Here is an 18,514-nt window from a genome sequence, read left to right on the forward strand (position 1 = left end):
TCTTCATAACGTTATCGATCGGCAGAGATCGGCTGAGGCAAAAATCACAGTTTCTGTACTAGCAGTGTACATAGTTACGAGGATCAGAGTGATTGTCACATATTTCTTGAAATCATCCCTTTTTGTCTCCACTTTTTATTTATTTTCCTTTATATTATTATAATATAACATAATATAAGTATAATATCATGCATTGCTTACATATACATATTTGTCGTGTGTTACTTATTTTAGTACTACAAATTCTTTGCGGAACAATGATGATAAAGCAGCTGAGGTATTCAGTGGGTATAAATACAGAAAAAATGTGAAAAAATAGCGGAAACGATATCAGAAAATCCAGGAATGAATTTGAAGTTTTTTTTCTGTTGCAGCAAATTTTGATCGTTACTATACGATGTAATTAGGTTCAGAAAACATTCCCATTATAGCGACAATTCCAATTCGGGCTGAAGTTACTGTCACAGGTCTACAAATGGATGTCCGCGCTAAAGTGGGAAAAGTCACGGAAAGTAACGTTTTCTTATACGGAACAAAGAGAAGACGGGGGTTTTTTGGTAGTTACAGCTGACTAATTCTATTCTTGGGATTTTTAGATGATTATTTAGCTCATAACTAAGTAACTAACTATATATATGTATAACTTACTTAAATTAATTAATTCATTAAAAATTTTCTGCTTCTTATTTCAGTACCTTAAAAATTGTTATGGATTTTTGCAACTCAAAATTGTTAATTCCTTGTTTTCTTTACCGTATAAAAATTCTTGTGAGCAGTTGGCTTTTTTTTTTGTTGAAAACTACATCGAGCAGAAATTCTCTGGCAATATAATAGCTACTTTCAGGTGAATGAAGGTATGTGATAGTATATAAGTTAGTACTTTGAAGGTCTACTTTTTTTGTTTTGTTTGATTCACGTGCTGTTTCACTCGACTCAAATTCAAATAAAAACAACGTCTTACCGTTGGAACGAGACATTTTCTGGAAAATTTTCCTTCTTTCAAACTTTTATGGTGACACTAGTCGGTTCATTGTAGTCTCCTTTTAAGTGTTTGATGTTATTGCGTTCCTTAGTGTTGTAAAAGTAAAATATAAAAAATAAAATAGTGGATGTAATTGTAATTGTAATTGCAACTGTAATTTTTAATAAATAAGTAACATTAACGTTCCCTGTATAGTACTTCTTTACATCAGTTAATATGCCAAAACGATTGAGCTGTAGTAACTAAGGAAGGTACTCTCCAGTTGCTCGCAGAATGAATTCAAATTAATTTCTACTATTTTTTTCTAGAATGAAATTTTCCCAGAAATTCGCAAGCAATTCTGTAGAATTCTGAAGTGATGTCTAGGAGAGCGTGATGTAGCACAAATATTGTAGTCTAGGCATAATAGATTCCACGTTTAAAGGGCAACAATACATTTTTGTAGTTTGGACGTGCTGTGTGCGTCCTATAAAGTTAATTTTATGTGTGCACCGCTGAGGAAGGAAATGGTAAATCAATGGCGTAACGAAGCATACACGGTAGACGCACGTCGCATCCGGTTCGATTATGAATGGGCATCATACATTCTCCAGAAACTGTGGCTCTAACTCGGGACATTTTCGGCTAAACTTAGTAAACAAAAAAATGCAAATATGAATAAAAAAGTACATAAACTTTATTCTCCTTCTTTGCAATAGGAAAATAACCTGTCAACTCATTGCTCAATGTGCTAAAAAAATCGAAAAGTTCGACTTTCAATCGAACCTCGGCAGAGCGAAATGTCGCATTGATTTTCACAGAGCTGTATACGAGGATGCTAAGTAATTTTATAGGTTAACGTTTCGGCAAAATACCCTTCTTCAGAGCCTCTGGAAATTAACCGAAACGTTAGCCAATAACATTATTTAACAAACTCGTGTAGAGCTTCTTGAAAAATCAATGCAGAATGTGCTAAAAAGATCAAAAAATTAAAAAAAGCTAAAATTAAGGCGAATTTCTTTCCCTTTAAATTTGGTGGCTAGTGTTCTTTTCTGATTTTCTTTTTGTTTTATGGCAAATCTACAGGTGTTTCCAAGCCCAAAAGTAGGTAAATAAATCTCATTGAGTACGAGTTTTTCTCGCTTTCAAAACGAATACGGCAACATCACTCGCTTACGGAAAACTGTCTACCTGGTCTTCTTTACGGAACACTGGCTAGTATCGCACAATATTTGCACAGTGTCGTTTTCGGGAGAGTTTCATAATGCTTCGCCTCGGCAGCTGAGGAACGAACAACTCGATTATTTGAGTTTGCTCATCATCATTGTAATCTATTATCTATCATTTTTTGTTTGGGAAATTCTTCCAGGCTTATAATGATAGTTAATTTAGTAAAGAAACAAATCTAGAAAGCCAGGAGATTTTCGGAGTTTGGTTCCCATATCGTCATTTATTTTTCACTCTCGCACAATAGCTTCGCATAAGATTCAAAACGAAACGATTGCTTCGGTTTTTTCCTGCTGTACAATATCAGTGAAGCCAAAGTATTCTCCTTTCCATTTATTCCAAATTTTTGAAGGATAAAGTATAAGCGCGTTCTGCAATTCGGAATCGTTAAGGTTTTCCAAAACAAACAAATACGTCTGGTACCAATTTATCGACCCCTGAAGAATGAAAGGCTTGGTTGGCACTGGTGCGGTTTCGAACCTTCGTCCAGTAGAATCATAGCCGAACAGGCTTACCGACTGCAACGCTTACGCTTACCGACTATTTAATAAATATAATAAGCATGTAAGGAATAGAATACAATGTAGTAGTAAATAAAATATGTAATAGGAATAAACAAATAAATATTGGACCTCTCACCAATTGCGCTACACCCGCTCATCAAATACTACGAAAACGGATTCGGAAGGTAGAAAATAATGAAAAAAATAAGTAATACGAATTTCTTCCAAGAAATAAGTGTGATATGAATAAGCTAGACAAGAAATAAAAACAGCTACTAAACTCTGGAACTTGTTTTCTTGTTGGTTTTTTTGTTGTTTTGAAGACTTGGAGTTCAGAAAACCTCAACTGACTTCACCTTTTTTGACATGAAAAGAAGCTCATTCAAGCAGTACCAAACCGGAGCAGACAATGACTGATGACACGGTCGTCACCTTTGATCGAAGCCGCACTGGCTCAGGTAAGAGCGGCACCCAGCAATGGATAACGAATGTTGTGCGGTGCTCAGTTGAGGTGGATTTACGACGAGCAGCGGTACCTTTCGAGCGCACGTCGAACAATGCCCAGGTCATAAAAGTGCCACTTGCTTGTAACGTCATGACAAATGTTTTTTTGGAGATCGCCAGTGGGCTGAGAAGCAATGAATATGCTCAAAAAAAGACACAGAGGTCTCGGACAACACAATAACGAGGTACGAGACAGGTCATCCAGAAATATTCCATTGCTATTTTTATTAGTTAGGCCATAAGAGTGAGCTCCGCTGACATTGAAGAATTCTTATCTTCCGTTTACTTCTAGTTCAGCTCTGTCGCTGATGTTTGTGGGGGAACATCTTGTGTTATGACAAACCAGTCCATCGTTCCATCCTTGAAGATACGCATCGCCAGCCAGCTGATGGCTCCTTTGAACCTCACCGACACTGTTCTGGTCATTTGTATATGTACGCAGAGTAGAATGCTTAACCATGGGTTCAATAGAAATTAGCCGTTCTCCATGGATCTCCTTGTTGTCACCTTGAATTACCTTGCCGTCAACGGAATCTACCTTCTCGATCAGACATTAGGCGAGAGTTGATTTTCGAGGTTCATGAGGAAATTAAGGAAGTGGTCAGTTGTGAACGAATCTTGAGAAATTCAGTAGTTAAACTTTTGGACGCAAAAACTATAGAAATGTAGTTGGCAGTTTTTCAAAACATCTGGAAAGGGTCAGTAAATGCGATGTGCAAGTGTACGCTAAAAGTAGTACTTATTGGATCTCTGCATGTCTTTTTCTCCACTTCTAAAAAAGATTCTTTTTTCAAAATTTCTCCATTTTATAATACTAGTACAACCCAAGGATCAACAATGTAGTTATCACCTCTATCAGTCACATCTTGCCACTTAATGAGCAAAGTCTCAATGGTCTTCCAGAAGAAGAGAGCCTGAGGCGGTAAGAAGTTGAGAAGAGTCGAGTGCGTTTTTGATAACACCAGATTTTTGCCCAAAGAAAAGCCTCAGAGATTTGTTAATGTTCGACCTTCCTTGAATACTGGCATGAAGATTGCATCTTGTCGATTGTGAATGCTTTAGAGATGTCCCGTAGACGAATATTCACCTCCTAGGGAAGGAAAAATACATAATTATCAATATTTTGAGCTTAATAGCGATTGAAACTCTTTCTTGATCCGCTTAAAGCGTTCCATGGCGTTCCTACATACCCCTTAGAGCTCACCAACGATCAATATGGTGTTTACAGTAAGGATCTTAGTTTACAGATGTTTGTTTAAGAATTTCATTGTTTGACGCTGACCGAGCATATCAGGAATGCGGCTAATTTCTGGTAGTAAGTGACTCGCTCAACTGTAAGTAAATAGTACTGTGAAAGATTTTTATTTGGTAACTTTACCGACATTTTTCGAATTCATGCAAATAGGGGTTTTTTGTAACTGCGGTATTCCAAAATTGTTACAAATAGAAATTTTATTTCCAACGAACGCATGTGATTTTAGATCTAACTTGTTCGGTGTTGGTATTTTGAATAAAAATAGTTGGAATCGTTTGAGTTTGTTATTTATTTGAGTACTCATTTTTATTTTTATTATTGCTGTCATTGTTATTTATTCTCTTTTCTTCGAGCTAGTTATTTCGAGCTTCTTTGAAACTCCCAGCCTTTTCCGGGACAAAACAAAATCACTGCTTCGATACACTCCTTATGCTAGAAGTGAGTAGATATGATAAAAGTGCGAAAAGCAGATTTCAATTTTTTCTCTTTCAAGACCAATTCAAAATTCAGAAAATTATTCATAACTTCGCCTACAACACTGCTACTAACTTCTGCCCCAGGATTCGTTGTCGACGGATTTATCCGTCGTAAATCGTCGGAATTTTATCATCCAATGTATGCATCTAAACCCTATCTCGCAAGGAAAGGAGAGTCCAAAGCAGGTACCGAATCGCAACACTTGAGTGTTCATTCTAAGTCGTTGACAGCTGTTCAAAAGTTGGAACAAATAATGAAATATAGCAAATGTTGTAAGTTTGACATTAAAAAAATTAGAGACCTTAGATATCTACAGTTTAAACTGTTGTCAAGAAAAAAGATTGTTCACTTGCAAAATTTTCGAGCAGATCTGTTTAATTGCAAAATTTTCGGGCAGATTCTCCACAGCTAGGAATGTATGCCCCTTTATTAACCTTCAATGGAGCACTTTTGCCAATTTCTGAAGAGAATTCAAATTTCGAATCTACATATGGTGTGGGGTACTAAAACGCTCTAAATAACTTCCTGATTACAAATATAATCAACATTTCGCCTAATTTTGAGAAATTAGTGCAAATCATATGAACACCTATTCCTTCCACGGAAATGTATCCTGCTAATGGCAGGATTGCGGGGGTGTGAGAGTAATTAGCAAAGGTTGGGGAAATTTTGCTTGTATTCAGGTCACACCTTTGTCAAAACGAAGAAATTCCGGAAGTACATTTGAAATCAGCGACTCATTTGCTTGGTATTTTCAGAATGTAATTTTGCCCACTCGCAAGGATCGCAGACGGTTTGTGACGGAATATGTACTTTGTTGGAGACGGATTTTTGGACAAAATTTATAGCGATGCTGTTCGAATATGAAGGAATCAAATTAGGGATATGGTACCTGGCGGAAACTGTTCCACCTGCATCTCTTCTTGACTGTAAACGGTGTAAAGTAGAAAGAACTCACATTTTTGCACCGAGTCTCACTCAAACAATTCGCACGATGGTGAGCCAAAATTTTCGTATAATTTATGGAAATGATAGAAGAGAAAGAAGTGAAGAAAAGAGCGGTTTAGTACTAGCTCTTCTAAACACGGAAAACACAACATTTTATAGGTGATATCGAACAATTAAAGGTCGTTTGAGTTTTCCCATGACAAAAACAATAATAATGATCATAATTTCAAGACGTGAACGCAATAAAAACTTCGGTTCCGTGCCGCAATCGTAAATTACAGCAGCACCTATAGGTCGTGATACTTTCGTGTGAATATACGAATTAAGAAAATTTTGTTTTATGAGGACATGAATCGTGTCGTTTCTATGTCGTTATCGTTGATTTCTTTCAATTAATCATTCGTCAAGGTGGGTACGACATCATCAACGGCGAATCCTTCACATATCACACCCGTACATTTCCTACTCTTGTCATTGACGTTTGCAATAGACGTATTCAGTAGACGTTGATTTCGATCTTGAGAGTGTGCGGAGCAAATGACAACATACAGTTGAATATTTATTTCGTATCGTTATCGATTTAAAAACTTAACAAAAATAAACAACACAAAAGAAGAGTTTAGCACTATGTATGTAACACGTATGAAAACACGTTCCATTTATTTCTCGCTCAACATTTTGCAAAAAAAAAAACTGATTTAATTGCTCCTCGTCAAATTCAGCTTGGCCCACGGATCGTCTTTGAGGTCGAAATTCCCCTCTTTGAATCGCCTAAACCAATTCTGTGCCATTCTTTCTGAGTCTTATCGAGTCTTCCTACACATTTCACAAGAAATTTCATTTCTCGTGATCATTTCCTGTGGCAAACGCAGGGAAATGGTGGTGGTGTGGAAAATGCTCATTTTTTTCGACTTCACCCACCATTTTCATGATGTAAAAATTAAGAAAGATTCGGTAAGCATTAAAAAACTAAAACTACTGTTTTGTTTAGAGAAAGAAATGCTCTTTCAATGATATGCCACATAATGCTAAACTCCCTTTCTTCTGTATACGAGTTTTAATTAAAGAAAAGGCCATTACTAATTCATCAACCTACTGTCGTATTTTCCATAAAAGGAAAAGGAAAAAAGAGGTCATCTATAAATCTTGTGATCTCTTCACTCACTCCCTTCACTGCCAAAAAATGTGCGCTTTATTTTTTTGGCAATTAGCAAGACTCCTTGACTCGTTATTTTCAAAAGATTTTTTCAGGCTAAATGACAAATGTACACATGCTAGCGGATTTGGATTATAAGGAAGTGTTGATAATAAAGTTCTATCGAGCTAAAAGTAGGATTCGTGATATGTTGAAGAAAATTGTTCCACCTAAAAATTTCCTCCTTTCCTGAGAATAGTTCCAAGATTTGTTGATGGTTGAAGGTTCTATTATAGTAGGAATAGATTGGATACCAATTTCTTTTTGAAATTTCCGCTAATTTTCTGTTGTTCAGGCTCAGATAAAATGTGTTTTCTTTTTTCTTTTTTATTTTACGTCCATTATCGATGCACGTAAGAAAATAAAAATAAGTGAATAAAAGGAGAATTAGTTACACAAGTAAAATATTGAAAGTATTTTTTTCTTTGGTTTCGTTGCAAAGTGGAAGAAAATGATAGATAGATGCATAATCTCTTCTCTCGTTCCTGACGACCCAGCACTTTTTAAGATTATCTGAATAAAGGAACAGTGATTTGTCCACGACACCTAGGTTTAGTCACCTTTCCTTTTCACGGTGTTAAGAAAAGCTGTGAAAAAATTCTTCAATTTTTAAAAACAGCTTTTCCTGAATTTTAGTGATAGGGACAATTACTTTTATGATAGGTTATGAATGGAATTCGAAGCAATCACAAAGAGCATTTAGTCTGAAAAATCTCTTATTAAACTCTCCATGTTTCGTTCATGGTTAACACATTTCCTCTTGTTTAAGGTTCGCAAATAGTATTCCACAGTTTTGAAAAAAAAACGAAAGTTTTCCATTCTTTTTTTCTTGCATAGTCTTATTGAATGTGCACGAAATCGTGTCAGTGGTCGACAATTCGTCCGGGAAAGGAAAAAATCCGGAAATAGCTATTCCTGGAAGGGAAAGAAACTTATTAGCAGTGGAAAACTTACTGTAATGTTGGTGAGCGTTAAGTTATATGTTTTGAAGCTATATAACTTACCCAGTGACACTTTTGAAGAGACTTCTATTCCCGGAGAACTTCTATTAGAGTTGTTGCGTGTGCATACATGCAATGACAGCCGCGGTTAATTAGCCGTACTCAACTGACATTCTCCATTGAATTGGCCTCAGTGAGGTTGACTAACTCAAGTAGCGGGATTCCTACGGTCTCTCACTACACCATGATAAAAAAAGACGAAAAAAAAGTCTATAAAATAATAATAATAAAAAGTACTTATTGTTAGGAAGTTTTAGCTATATGTCCTTTTAACCAGATAATCGATTATAAAAAAAGCAAAAAAAAAGCGAAGTGGTAAGAACCACATTGGAACTCGTACAGTACATAACGCGAATTTCTCATTTTTTCAACTTTTTCTCATTTTTCTAAAAATAAGACTTTAATTGCGTTATAAAAAGAACAATAAAAAAACAACACAGAATTTAAAAAAAAAACAGAAAACCCCTCTCAAATCATATATTTGTATGATTTGAAAAGGTTTTTCTGTATACATATATATATATATCTATATATATATATATATATATATATTCATACATATATCATATAATCATATATAAAAACTTTATTTAAATAACAGTTCGCGAAAATAATGACATGAAAAGAGCGATTATTTTTGCACCAACCTAATAGAACCACAAAAAATTCGAAAAATTCATAATATACAAGTAAAATAAATAAATAACATTAAAGAGAGTATGATAATTGCAAAGCACCAGTTTAAAGTACCAACCAAAATTTACCACCAAGTTTTGATAATAATGATAATATACGAATTAATATGTAAATATATATAAATACTATAATGTAAAATTAAAATAAATAAGTAGTATAAATGAGAGTCCAATAATTGCTTGGGAGTCAATTTTCATATCTATCTAATTTTTTTTCAAGTCCACTAAGCTGGAATGGATTTAAGGACTGTCGACCCTGTCACATAAAAATAGTGTAATTAGTTCCGTTGACAGCGAACAGCAATGCACTTTTGACGGGTCGATTAAGCCAGTCAGAGGTCTTCGCTTATCAAAGATTCCGATCGGTTGTACAAACGACAACTTGTGTCGACATCTGAACATCCTGGTCGTCGTGAACACCTGTTGTCGATCCGCACAACTACATAGGACAGGTGTAAAAGCTTGGATTGCCTAGCAGCGGATTTTTGGGATTCTACAATCGAGTTGTGGAACTTGCTCGAAAATTTTTGCGGATTTGCAAAAACGCCCAGCGGTCATTTAGGAGGATATCCTAAAGATACATGTGCGATACTCGATTTTCCAAAATAAAAGCACCTAATTAGCAGCAACTAGTTACGTTAGTCAATTTACACATCGTTAGCACTTTACTCCGTTAATTATTAGATGAACACCTGTTGCTCAAAAAGAGTTCCTGGTGCAGTCGTTAAAAACTGTATATTTTTATTAAAAAAAAACTTTCATTTATTTATTTGTTTATACATCTACACAATTGGACTTGCCAAACAATGAAAACAAATAAAACACATTTGGTCTGAGTCAGAACATTTTTTAAAAAATTCGCACACATGGATATTTCACTGATGAACTCTAACTTTAACGTAATACAACGCTTTTTTTTTATCATCTCCTTATTTTCTTTTTTGTCTTCATCCATCCACATTATCTTTGTTTTTCTCTTTTATCTTTTCCTTTCACGCGTCAACTACAATTGCAAGGGATTTGTAATTGTTCGGATGATTTGGAACATTTCTTCACATAAACATGACTGAAAGTAAATTTTGAAAAAAAACTGGCTAGCTGAGGAAAAAAACTGTTGTAAACGTTTTGCTATTCTATTTAACCAGGCCGCCTAGTCACGTTATTTGTTGTGTTGTATCAAGAAAAGGAAGAGAAACGTCAGTTCTTACGAAGAGAAGGTAATTTTGCTTTGTGGGTGAGTGTAGCGTACATCGGTAAGAGGCTCGGCTGTGATTGCACGATCGATCATTAGTTCGTAACCGTCTCAAAAGTCCTCGTTTCAAAGAATCTAAAAAAAACCTGATCTAAAAATCTACTCTAGCCAAAGTCTGAAAAATCGTCTTAAACTGAATCTAACTGATTCTGAATTGAGGTCGAACGCGTAGGCACATGCTTAGAGGAATTAACGCCGTGTCCTTTCACTTTTGTCGATTAATTTTGCTTGAAATTTTAGGTTACTTTTTTTTAGGTTACTTTATTGATTTTTTCCTCCTTGACTCGTTTGTTTTTTCGATTCACCGATGTCCCCTAAAAGTGTTGACAATCATAAACGACAACGTGTGATGCGCCTATCGTCCCCCCGTATGCAGGTGCACCGACCATAAATCAAACTCTCGCCTATAAATAGCGATAACACTCAGCTGGTCCCGTTATCCGAGGTGATCTCGAGTTTATCTACGTCCCTCATATTCGAGATGATTGCATATGGTTTGTGGTTTCATTCTTGTAAGGGTACTACTGTGTTATCCATTATACGGGCACAGTACGAACTGCAAGACTGGATTTTCTATGGATTGAGGTATAACAATGTAGTGGTGAACGTAACAGATTGTTTCTGCTGGTTTTGAAAATAATGCTACATATTCCAAAGACATTGCAATTTTTGCTCGAAATACTAAGATTAGTTTGACAGCATTGTGGATCTACGATTGGACTTTAAAGGCATCACCCCACGAATCTGCGGTGGTGCAGATTTCAGGTGGAGTATTCGTATACGGGATGGGAGACTATGGAGAGGGGGGTGATTCCGTCCATTTCTTCCTAATTGCCGTAAAAAACGGCCCGGAAGATACGGTTTCAGACGTTCTGGCCACTATTTTCTGCAGGGAGTTGGACTGGAGCGCGCCAGCCTTGTGCGGCGACGCATCTCTCCATAGTCTCCTATCCCGTATACGAATACTCCACCTGAAATCCGTACCACCTCAGATTCGTGGAGTGATGCCTTTAAAGCCGCTTCCGACTCTATTCATCTAAACCATCATACTCAATACGCCTCGCGTGATTGATAGGATTCCAAGAAAGTTTATTTGTGAACATGAATCGAAGAACATATGTAGCGGTATTCTGCCGATCAAAAGAGAAACTGGAGTAGAACGAAGGATGCGGGATTCCGACGTCTCTTGATCGTTCTCGAGTACGCCGACGATGTAGTAATATTCGTATCAAACAGCGGGAAGTTCTACTATATCGTCAACTAGCTGCGACATACGAATTAGCCCGTACTGGTGAATGTAAGCAGTTGTGGTGAGAATCATGGACCACGAAGAACGTTTGAACTTGTAAATGAGTTTCAGCCTCCATTCAAATCAAGTGAATCATGACAAAAGTTCAGTGTGTGTTTCTCTCTGGACGATGTAGGGCAGTCTGTAAGACGTTCCGTTGTGACTGCAATCGGAGCGACCAGGGGTTCAAATTTACCCTAATGCGACCATACCTTTCATCCTTCCGGTGTCGATAAGTTGGTACTGGAGTTGTCTGGAAGGATAAAAAAACTGACCCAATACCTCAGCTAGTCCCGCAAGTCATTGTATAGGATAGACATACGTTGGCAAATCTCAAACGATTCTGAAATGAAGTGAATGCGGTGGCTCATCCCAAGCGGATTGGTTAACGCCAGACACTTTATTTTTATTCATATTTGTCCTCACTTTGTCCTTCATTAATCCTTTACGTGTTTCTTTGAGTTGATCCACATACGCGCTCCGCCAAGTTCGTCTTTTCCAGACCCAGAGGTAAAATAGAGAATGACGTGTCCTAACTTCTCATCAATTCCAACAAAGAAGACTTTAATCCAAAAGTCCTCTTTTGTATTTCGCGGTAATAAGTGGGTTAGAATACCTGTAACGTGGTGTCGGTGATAATGCCGCTAATAGACAGAGGTAATGACCAGCGCCATAAAATTAAGAAACTGCAACGATCGACTGCTTTGAATAAAGTTAAAAAGGATAAAGTTTCTGGTGCTAATCAATCCGCTTGGGATGCGCCCCCACGTTCACTTCAATTCAGAATCGTTTGAGGTTCATGAATGTGTAACTGGCCCAGACAATGATATGCGGTGGCCAGCAGATGTGTCAAGTCAGTGTTTTTATCCTCCCAGACAAGTCTGGTACCAATTTATCGACCCCAGAGGGAAAGGCTGAAAGGCTTGGTGAGCACTAGGGTGGATTCGAACCACCGATCGATCATGGAGGCAGCGGAACTACTAACCGCTACACTACACTCGTCCCAACTGTTTTGAATACAGTGAAAATTTGTGAGTAATAAAAAAAGAGGCATTTCTCCTTTCCTTTCATTTTTGAGCCCTTGGCAAGAATCCAAAACGTCTCTAACAACTTTTCTCGCCGCAACGGAATTCATGTCCTAAAGTTCTGATCCTACCATCAAAATCGGTTCCGCTAACAGTACTGCATACGTATGACACACATATGATGTGCACGTATATGACGAGAGACGTCTTTTTTTTCGATTTTCAAGTAATATGCTTTTTATCTCCTTATCCCAGTTTTCAATAACAATAACCATAGAGGAATTCCCCTTCCAGGTTTTTTTGAGCATACTTCATGTAGGTGCCACATGGTGTTTCTCACATCCATTCATTCGACACTCAATTAAACGTTAAATACCACATGTTTCTAGCTGTTTATGACTCATTCGCGAGGAGATTGGTGTAACTCGGTCCATTGTTGATCGACTTTTTCCCCCAACTGAAAGAGATGGCAGCTTACTTCGTTTTTTCCCCCATAATACGGATTGCTCAACAAATTTTGATCACCTGAGGGAAATCAGAGAGATCTAAAGTGTGTGACATTTCAGGATAACTCTTTATCGCGAAAATAATCATGATAATGAAAATATCACTGAGATCTGTAACGATGACAATGCTGCCGCGTACTATGCAAAATAATGAGTTCAACGAGTTAAAAACTAATGAGATTTCAAGCGGATAGGTTTAGCTGGGATCAACGTAAACTAACTCTCAGTAAAATACAGACGCCAAATTAAAAAAATAATTGGTAACTTAAATAAAAACCTGAAAGATCCTAACAACTTCACTTTGTCATTTGTGGAAATATGTAAACACATCACCTATATCACATTATCTACAAAATACAATAGAATTGAGCGAGGAACTACCATGGGCCCTAAATGCGTTCAACCGGATAGCAATGCGAGGCGCCCGCCAGCGTTGCGCACACGTTGCGTGCGGGCAGTTGAACACGTTCGCCGCCGACTGTGACGGGCACCACTGCGGACGTGCACAGTTTCAGCAGCAGCCTCACAGTAAAGAACAACACAAATTTTTTTAACTTTTCAAAAGAATAGAAATTATTTTGTAAGTTCAAAGGTACAAATGTTTTTTTAAATGATGAAATCACACGACGATGAATGTGGTTCGAAATGTACAACATACAATAGAATTGAGACCATAATAGAGATAGAGGAATATGGACAAAAGACAGAAAAATATTCAGAACAACATATAGTACAGAGAAAAAGGGAACCGCAGAAAAAAATCTCAGAGTAATGCAAGTTAAAAAAGGAGGTTTCGATAGTTCTCAATATTGAGGTTCTCAAAATTGAGGACGAAACCTTAATTTTGAGAATGTTTGAGAGTATCTTGCTACTCTTTTCACTTTTTCAGGATTATTTGTTTTAAAATTGGTGCCGATTGTGTGTAACTGGTTGCATACGGTTCGTCTTCAATTAGCACGAGTTCGAAGGGAGGTGTGAACGTTATTTTGGCATTTCGAGAAAAAAAAATCACTCCAAGCAGAAGAGTGACAGGAAAACGTCGTCGAGAAATATAATAATTTGGACAGGAAGCTCTCTTCTCAGGAATTATTTGATTTGAGGATGTCCACGTGTTCTAGCCAAGTAAAGCATGGAACTCAATGAAGACCATGGAAAGACAGATGAGTACAGTATGCGACTGGAGAGATCGCCACCATCTACGGTATCGCTCGGATCAACGTCCTCTCGGCCAGTTTATGGATTACAAGAGTATCCCGCTTCTTCGGTTCACGACGTCCATCGAAACAAAGGTACGCTGACCATAGCACCACCATCAAAATCGACACAATCACATAGACGAAACTAAAATAAATAACAATGTAAATAACAACATTAACAATAAGTAACAAGAACAAAGCGGAACAACAAAAATATCTATTTTCTTAATCCGACAAGAAGATGAATAGATTGTTTGAGAGAGCAAATTTTGTGTATTCAAAATTATTGTAACCAAGCGATTTCTTATTTCCCATTAATTTGTTTTTCTTCGGACTAAAATCAATAGAAACTAAATTGAATAAACATAGAAAAAATGGGACACAAACTGAAACTTACAGAAAAAACGTGAACCTTTAGGTAAGTCAAGCACAAGTAAAGGCCCTGTACATTTGATGTGGCTTTCTTACAAGAAAATAGTATGAAATGGAAACTTCATGAAGGTAGAGTCAATGTTTTTCAATTTATATATTTATTTTCAATTTATATAATTCATTTTATAACCTATTTCATCTAATCAATCTAATTTATCTCATAAATAATATCATGCTTCCAAAAATTTTCAAAAGCAAAACTAAATTGTGAATTGAATCGGCCATTTCAGACTCTGAAGAAAACGATTATGCCGAAACGTTAGCCAATCACATTATTAAACATTCAACAGCTCATTTAAAAGTCAATACCACATCTAACTATGCAGAGGTTCATTGAAAATCGAATTTTTGAAAAAATTCTCGTTAGAAATTTCATTCACGAGCAAATCAGCGTACCCACCTCACTACTGTCACAACTTGTTCTCTAGTCCAATTTCCGATAAAAGTAGAATTGAGAGAGTTGTCCACTTCCATCCATTCTCTGAATATCAATCCACTCTATGTCCTGGAACTTATTTTATTCAGATAACTATTCATTTAGCCAGAGGCTGAACTCTTCAATAAATCAATACGGCAAACAAAAAGAGGAAAAAAGGTTCTTCATGGTGAAGGAAGCACTGATACAAGGTAAAATTTGCACTTTTTCGATTCCCAGGACTAAAGTACTACAGAGTTACGAGTGAATTACTTTTAGTTCAAGAGGCCAGCGCGTTCACATCCGACTACAAAATCCCCCTCCCCCCCAGCGTTTTTACTGTTTATGTTAATTAATGTTTCTTCTTCATTCGTGTTATCCACCACGAATGACACTAAGGCGCGAGGATCCCTTGCCTAACAGTAATCAGAATTTTTTCAAGTGTTTCATAGTGGAAAAAATCACACAAATAAATAGAATTCAATCATTGTGAGAATTTCTTATAACACAGATCCAAAGATTACATTAGTTAAATCAGCATAAAAGTCAAAAACTCTATCTTATAGAAGAACAAATGCTCTTTCAAGTAGTCCTTTCAACTCTGAAATTCCTTTTTTTTCTTTCTGTGCGCGAGTTAAAATTAAAAAAAACAATCACTTATGCAACAATCTATTACGTAGATTCTTATTATAAGAAGACAATCATGGCTATAGCAGAAACAGAACACAGGAGATCAATCTATGATTGCAGAGCAAAAGAATTATCTATTGACTGAACATTGTCGAAATCGAAACGGTCGGAATGAATCCGCAATTATTGCTTACTTATAAGGGCAATCTTATTCTTCTGGTCCTATTTTTGGAAGAAAAGTCGAAATAATGTCAAATAGCCAACAGTTAACAATGAGTAGGGTATGAGCGGTGAACAGTGCTATCCTCTTCATTCTGAGGTTAATAATTGTGTGAGCTCCCGGAAAGAGAGTTAATTGTAAACCAAAACACGCATTTAATTAAATTACAACACGAAAAAGTGACTCTGATGAGTGTGAATGCGAGGTGATCGATCTGACCGGGTGAGAATGACGAATTCGCCTGTGATTTGGAAAAAAAGCAGAGATCAATCGATCAGAATGATCGGTAGGGCATGAATGACAAGGGAAAAGAAGCGGAAGAAGAATCGATAATCGCCATCCTTTCAGGCGGAGGAAAATACTGCTTTTTCTCATGTTTTCTCAACGTTGTTCCATTTGTGCTTTTCTTTCATTCACATAATTTCTTTCTGGATTTACCTGAATGGGCGTTCATAATAGGAAAGGGAAATAGGAAATGTGTTGGAAAATCGCAGGAAAAAGCCAAAGTTCCGCTAAGGGCGAGTAATCTTTAACAGGAAAAAAACAAGAAAAAATTGGAAAAAATGAGAAAAAAATGAAAAAAAAGGAAAATAATTTGTAATAATCGAGAATTCAACAGAAAAACAAAACAGTGAATAAATAAAACTAAGACAAAATATTTCTATTCTATACATTATTGTCCTTACTTGATGGAGTTCAAAACAAGATTGTTGTGACCACAAAAGTACTCCAGAAACTTATCCGGGAAATTGTGACCCCGACCCGAACATTTGGTCCTAATATTGTTAAAATTAGGAAGAATCTTTGTTTAATGGTGTTCTTCCTCTTCATACAGATGTTTCGCATTAAACGGAAAATATTTCAGTCAACAATTGACGTCTTTGTGAAACCTCCCTGAGTAATTTTTTAAGGATATAAAAAGATGTGTTGGAACTTCAGGTCACTCAATTTGATGAAGCTAGTATATGATGACCCACGGAATCGTACGTAGAGTGCTGAATAAGCGAATTAGTTTTTTTCGGCAAAAGCCACAGCTGATGATGGAAGGAGCCTCGCTGGATGAAACACTGGCCAGGCGAATAAACAAGTTCATCCACTCTTCAGCCAAAGGATTCGTATCCGTATTTAAAGTAGGTTAAAAGCAGCATACCACGAATCTGGGCTGGTACGGATTTCAGGTGGAGTATCCGTATACGGTGTCGTAGATTATGGAGACCGGGGTGGTTCCATTCATCTCTCCCTGAATCACTGCAAGCAGCCGGCCCCTTAATGCTGTTTTGTACGATGCCTTCGATTGCAGCGCGCCATCCTTGCACGCGTAGCGTCCCTTACTGCCTATCGGGGCAGTCCGAATTGATTTTGGACGAATCGCAGGGCGGAGGCGGCACGAGGGGTGGAGCGTTGCAATAGATGGCGTCGTACAAAACAGCATTCCGGAGGCGACTGTTTGCAGAGATGCAGAGAGAGAGATGAGCGGAACTACCCCTGCCTCCATAATCTACAACCCACGTATACGGATACTCCACCTGAAATCCGCACCACCTCAGATTCGTGGTATGCTGCCTTTAATTACGTATTTCTTGATCACCCTTCTACCGTCTTTTCTGTATGGAAATCCTAAAAAGATGTAGCCGTGTGTAAGTCTTCGTATTAACTAATATTTCAAATATTTTAGTGTCACATCCTTCCAATCGTTCCAAATCCTAATGATGATGACGACGAATGCCAAGAATGCAAGATCTACAAGGAAAAGTTGGGAAAGCCAAAAGCAAGAAAAAAAACGAGCAGCTATTTATTGAAACATCAATCAGCTGTTGTCTATGGCAGAAATTTGATCGAAATCAGTCAATTCAATTAATCAACTAATTTCAATCAATTCAATGAAGAAATTTGATTGTATGACTCTGACGAAAAACACTTACTATTAGGAAATCATAAACACAGAAAATAGGAATTTTGGTAATGTACAGTCCTGTTTCAAGTAAGTAGAGTGTTCTAGAATATCTTATTTAGAAGAAAAAGTCTAAACAACCGAATGAGTTGATGAGAACTGATGGCAGAATCTAGTTTAGATCTTCTAAATCAGAGCTCAAATGTCTCACTCAGAAATCGTTGGATCTCAGCATTCTTCATGACATTTCTCATTGTTTAACATCCAATGGTTCTTTTGAATTTAAATCGCTTCAACCGCCTGAAACTGCCCTCTGAGAGGTTTATAGTACGGGATAGGGAGTTGTTGCGCTGCCAGCATGACGGCCTTGCTAGCAGAAATTGTGGTATTTTGATTTAACTCTTTTCGGTCAGTTGTTATATTTCACAGTTACTGAAGAGTTAGGATACGATTGATCGACCAGAACCTAAACCTATCAGAACGCTCTAAACTCTCATTTAACTCCTTTTTAAGGTAGCGACTTACTACATCATCATAATCATAATTTACAACGAATGAGTCACAGAGGAAATGACTCAGTGCTGAATGATACACTTCATGATCTGGAAATTTTATCTGTTTCATTCTTTCAGTGGTTGTGTTCTTTCAGTGCATCAAAAATGTGGCAACTACCGAAAAGAATGAAACACATAAAATTTTGCGGAACAATGAGTTAATTAATGCTGCTGTTGTGAAGAAAGTGGCAACAAATTTGTGGTTATCAGCATACATCTGTCAGGATCGCTTAGTGATCTGCTCCCGCTGCTGTTTTGTCAATTCATAAGCGCATGTGTCGTATCGCCGAGAAAAAAAAAACAGATCAAACATAATGAATGGATGGTGGCAGGGGAATG

At 37.0% G+C, this 18,514-nt stretch overlaps 2 protein-coding genes across 2 annotated transcripts; one reads left to right on the forward strand and one right to left on the reverse strand.

Annotated features, from left to right (window-relative positions):
• Positions 1 to 13,966: 13,966 nt before the first annotated feature.
• Positions 13,967 to 17,588, forward strand: RB195_008065 (uncharacterized protein; the record flags this gene model as incomplete). The annotated part of the gene is made up of 3 exons (XM_064182054.1): positions 13,967 to 14,126; positions 14,696 to 14,793; positions 17,406 to 17,588. The coding sequence occupies 3 exons, from the start codon at positions 13,967 to 13,969 to the stop codon at positions 17,586 to 17,588; spliced, it is 441 nt and encodes a 146-aa protein (XP_064038795.1).
• On the reverse strand, positions 14,034 to 14,939 carry RB195_008066 (uncharacterized protein; the record flags this gene model as incomplete). The annotated part of the gene is made up of 2 exons (XM_064182055.1): positions 14,034 to 14,178; positions 14,866 to 14,939. 2 exons carry the CDS (start codon positions 14,937 to 14,939, stop codon positions 14,034 to 14,036), a joined length of 219 nt encoding a protein of 72 aa, XP_064038796.1.
• Positions 17,589 to 18,514: the final 926 nt, after the last annotated feature.

This window comes from Necator americanus, chromosome I, assembly GCF_031761385.1.
Source record: "Necator americanus strain Aroian chromosome I, whole genome shotgun sequence".
Classification (NCBI taxonomy): Eukaryota; Metazoa; Nematoda; class Chromadorea; order Rhabditida; family Ancylostomatidae; genus Necator; species Necator americanus.